Below are 4896 nucleotides of genomic sequence, written 5' to 3'. Positions count from 1 at the left end.
AAAAAAAACCCCCCCCCCCCCCCCCACCCAAATCTCTGAATATGATCGAGACACAGAGTAGTAGTAGGATAAACCTTTGATGTATTTATCTCCTTCACTGTTGGGGCTCCAGGCAGCCCATATAGAGGATCCAGGGGCCATGATGTTTGGTTTAAGAACATCAGCAGTGTCTAGCAGTGCATTATTAACATCAGGACCCCTTGATGAATATGATGCTACAACGGGTCCCTGCCCGCTATAAATCGCCTGCCTTCCATCCAAAATCCTTGCAGTTGCTCTAAATGCAATAGCTCTCCCACTTCTGCTCCTCAGGGTGTTCAAATTGTAATATTGTCGTAAAGCCTACACGAAAACGAAACAACATAATATAGTAGAGTAAAGAAGGATCGGAGCAGGTGGTTAATTGTTTTGTACATACGGTGGAGGCCTCCATGTTGTTTATGATTAGACCCGGGATTTGTAAGGTGACCGTGGCGCCCTTAATTTGTTCAGAACCAATATCGGGGTCCATTGTGAGTACAAAGCCAGCAGCCCCGGCTCTGTGCACAGTATCTGCAACCGTTGCAATACTTGCTGCCTCGGACTCGAAATCAAAGGTATATGTACAGATCACCAGCTTCCCACGAACTAAGGACGGGACGAATTGCCCTGCATCTTGGCAGCTCTCAACTGTCAAGAGGCCCGCAGTAGAGTTCCTCCGACAAACATCAACTGCAGCTGCCAGCTGAAAAAACGCTTTCCCTCTTGTTGGAGCTACAGGAAAAAAGAAAGTCAGACAGTCTGTCTATTCATGGAAGAAAGAAAGAAAGAATGGTAAGAAACATTTACGGGAAAGTCCACTGCCAGAGAATGTCTGTCCATTGCCTAAAACGATTGAATTAGTGTATCTGCGATCCGTAGTGGAGGCAGCAACACTGGTTACCCATGGACTAAACGAAAGCATAGAGCGGGATGAAGGACCGCCATTTCCAGCAGCTTGAACAACCAGCACGCCAGCCCTCGTTGCAAACAGAAGTTGGACTTCTAACACATTAAGGAAAGCAGAATCGCCCGATGGAACACTTGATGGCCCAACAGAGAGGCTAAGTATATCAACTCCATCTTCTACTGCCTTTAATTTTATGCACAACAAAAGTTAAGGTTCGAGTAATCGAATGGATTATGGATATTAGATGTTGAATTTGTCTAACCTGATCAACTGCAGCCACAACATCTGACATGTATCCTCCAAAAGAGTAAAGAGCTTTGTACACAGCAATACTTAAAAAAGGAAGGAATTGAATTATTTGTACAAATTAGTTGGTAGGTAAAAATAACAAATCCCTGGGAGCAAGAAAATATAATACAAATTAAAGAAAGAGGTGAAAATGAGTTAGTTTTCATTACCCTGCTCCTGGAGCCATGCCACTTGCATAACCATAGTTGAATCTGTTGGCTATGACAGGAATGTGGTAGTTCCCAGCTGCTGTTGAAGCTGTATGGCTGTAAATTAAATTTATTATTATATTTTGGAAAAAGGTTTAGTACACCCCGAACTTTATACAAAAGAGTCAATTAGGCACTCGAATTTTTAAAAGTCGAAAGTAAACACACATCAACATGCCAATTTAGTGCATTGAAGTCCAAAAACCAATTGATGATCTGTAATAGCAGGTCACTAGGGTTCGGACAATATTTCGGTACACATCAACATGCCAGTTTAGTGCAAGGGTTCCGACAATACTTCGGGTACCTCCGCGGGGAAGTTGGCCATCGGTAACCTGTCACCGGCTATCAATTTCCCCTGAATATAGTTGGAATATTGTTGGAGCATCGTCGGAACCTTAGCAACCTGCTATTACAGATCACTAATCGATTTTTTGAGCTTGGATGCACTAAATTGACATGTTAATGTGCTTAATTACAACTTCTAAAACTTTAGAAATCTAATTTACTTCTCCTATAAAGTTCAGATGTGTATTTGATCCTTTTTTCCTTATGTTTTTCATGCATTTTAAACACAAATATTTAAATTAAAAAAAAAAAAAAGAAAAAAAAAATTGTCTCTTACCTTCCATGACCATCAGCATCAAAGGGAGAAGCATAATGGCGTGAGACATTGAAGTCACCAGCTGCAATGGCAGCTCGGGCAAAATATTGAGCCCCAACAATCTTGCCATTGCATGCTGTTGCCGGAAAATTATCGCCGGTAATGCATTTTCCGGTGAATTTTCTGGTTGTTCTAGGTCTGCCATTGTATTCTTCAGGTGAGAAGCTTGCATGAAATGGGTTAATTCCTGTGTCAATCATGCCTATTACAACTCCTTCCCCTGAGACACTTGGTCCACCTAGTCTGGGCCACACTGTGTCAGGAATTCCCAGAAAATCTGGTGTGTGTGTTGTCAACTTCTCCATTTTAATATCCTCATAGATGCCTCTTACTCCCACTGCTTTCTGCAGAATATTCAATGCCTGCATGTTTTGAGAACTCTAATTAGCTTTTTTCTTCTCTACCTCTACATAATAAATGTTGAGACGAGGCCGGTAAGGGCCAAGTTCAGCACCATGTGACTAGGAGAGATTGTTGGACGGAGGCCGATAAAAGGTCAAATCCAACATCCTAGCTCTCGAAAATGTGTAGCGGTATATAGAAATAAAGTTGTGTTTTCATTACTAGCTATAGCTTTTAGCGTAGTTAGTGGTAAGTGTTTGGTCCTAATTATTGATATTAGAGTTAGGTCACGGGTTAAAACTGGCTGGTGCTGGGAGTGGAGATTGTTAGGCGGAGGCCGGTAAGAGCCATGTCCAGCACTATGTGGCTAGAGGAATAGTTAGGCAGAGGCCGGTAAAAGGCCAAATCCAGCACCATAACTCTCTAAAATGTGTGGCGGTATAAGGAAATAAAGGTGCTTAGCTTGATCCAAACAATACATATATATAGTTTCTCACCTTATCTGATTTCACATGAACTGCAAATCCATTGAGCAAATGGGTGTAGCTGTATAATTTGGTGTAAGCACTTCTTCTTAGAAGAGAACCTAGGAAAACGTCGTGCTGTTTTGCCATTCTTTGCTTGTACATGGACACATTTCCAGAAGTACCCCTGCAGATGAAGATTGATATAAGTACATACTTAGGCAAATTAAAGCACAAATTCACATTGAAATGGAAAGCCCTAGCTAAACACAATATATAACTAATTTTGATTTGTGAAAGCTATGAATGAAAAGAGATGAGAAAGAGCATATATGAGTTTACTTGATTCTGCTAGATATAAAGGGATCATCATCCATTAAGACCATATAAATCTTTGATTCTGCCATGAACAAGAGTTTGCATGCAGTGATGAAGGAAAGAGTAAAGAGTATGAAAAGGGACTCCATATCCAATAATTAAGTAGCATAGGAAAGAAAGCAAAATGTTTTCTTCTTTTCTTCTCCCTTATAGAGCTGATTCATGCCTGCCTGCCTGTGCCACACAAGCCTCCATTGCATGTCTTTCTTATTTTTGAACTACCCGCTCCATGCAGGGAGAATGACACTTCAATTTGCTACACAGCCTAACAATCACAAATTATTATTATTATTATTATTATTATTAAATTTATTACCCTCTACATTCCAAATTTTATGTCTAACATAATTTTTTTTTTTTTTAAAAAAAAAAAAAAAGAGTACTATTCTTAGAGTATCCTCAACAAATAAAATTTTTGGCAGCAACATGGATGGAGAGGGGAGAGAAAAGCAAATGAAAGAAAAAGCAAGTTGAATGTTAGAGGAAAAAACAAAAATTGCTCTTTTAAGAATCTCAGATGGCACATGCATGAGCCATTTGGGCGCTCATGGTGTGCCTGACGTGCTTCTACTCACAAACCCCCCGCTCCCTCCCCTTCCCTCCCCTTCCCCGAGAAAAATACATGCATTTACAAGAGCAATTCATTTTTCTATCTCCTCTTTCATCTATATAAGCTATGACCCCACAAAAACACTACCACTTTTGTAGTTGCTCTTATTACTTTGACATTTTAAGCAAATAAAATCATCATATTACGTTGTGACATGGGGAAATTGCCTTCGTTATACTCCCTCTGTCTCATTTTATCTGTCCTATTTACTATTCATTGGTCAAAGTATTTTTAGTGTAGTTTCTAAATATATAAATTTTGTATATTAATACTAAACTTAATATTATGAAAAATTGAATTAAAAATAACTTCAGTCAAGCCTGTTAACCGAACCAGACCATAAAATGGGATAGAGGGAGTATATTATATTAAGTCAAATAATATACTTTTTTTAAAAAATGAATAACTACTGAAATCAAGTTCCTAATTTAGTAATTTTCAAAACCCAAACCCAGCAATTTTTTCCACATATCAAATGGGTAGTAAAAATTACATAACCTTAACTTCAGATGAACCAAAAATAAAAATTTTAAAAATAATAATTTTGAGTACAAAAATAATAATAATAAATATAAATAAAAAATTAACCCCTGGTAACACACGGTAAAAAATGCAAATGGTATTTAGAATATGAAATCTCATAACCTTAAAAATTAACGTGTATATTTGAAATCTCAATCTAGTGAAACATAAGCCTGATAACATAATTAGGTTTATCAACCAATTTGACTTATTTGACCACTATTAACTGTTTGACTTGGTTAAAAAAACAATATGAATATTTGATTAATTAGCTTTTTGTAACAACTTATTGCTCCAATTAACAGCTAATTTACCAAACATCTTTCTACAATCTATTAATGCTATCAACTAGTCAAATCCATTAAATTTACCAAACATCTTTCTACAATCTATTAATGCTATCAACTAGTCAAATCCATTAAATCAATCAGCTAACAGTTATATATCAAACACTCCATAATCTCGCAATCAAAACTTGTGAATAACACAAA

General features: G+C 37.7%; 1 protein-coding gene across 1 annotated transcript in view; it reads right to left on the bottom strand.

Annotated features, from left to right (window-relative positions):
• LOC116002832 (subtilisin-like protease SBT2.6) overlaps nt 1-3310 on the bottom strand; it is a 5603-nt gene extending 2293 nt beyond the window's left edge. Inside the window, exons 1-8 of the mRNA XM_031242998.1 lie at nt 3238-3310; nt 2929-3082; nt 2051-2451; nt 1387-1482; nt 1191-1260; nt 829-1111; nt 419-753; nt 75-342 (exon numbers count right to left, since the gene is read on the bottom strand). Of these exons, the coding sequence (XP_031098858.1) occupies nt 75-342; nt 419-753; nt 829-1111; nt 1191-1260; nt 1387-1482; nt 2051-2451; nt 2929-3082; nt 3238-3302 (1672 nt within the window). The 5' untranslated portion in view covers nt 3303-3310. The remainder of the gene's footprint in view (nt 1-74; nt 343-418; nt 754-828; nt 1112-1190; nt 1261-1386; nt 1483-2050; nt 2452-2928; nt 3083-3237) is intronic.
• Nucleotides 3311-4896: the final 1586 nt, after the last annotated feature.

Source organism: Ipomoea triloba, chromosome 13 (genome assembly GCF_003576645.1).
Source record: "Ipomoea triloba cultivar NCNSP0323 chromosome 13, ASM357664v1".
NCBI classification, from domain to species: domain Eukaryota; kingdom Viridiplantae; phylum Streptophyta; class Magnoliopsida; order Solanales; family Convolvulaceae; genus Ipomoea; species Ipomoea triloba.
The sequence above is the reverse complement of the archived record's forward strand: the minus strand, read 5'-3'. Positions and strand labels throughout refer to the sequence as shown.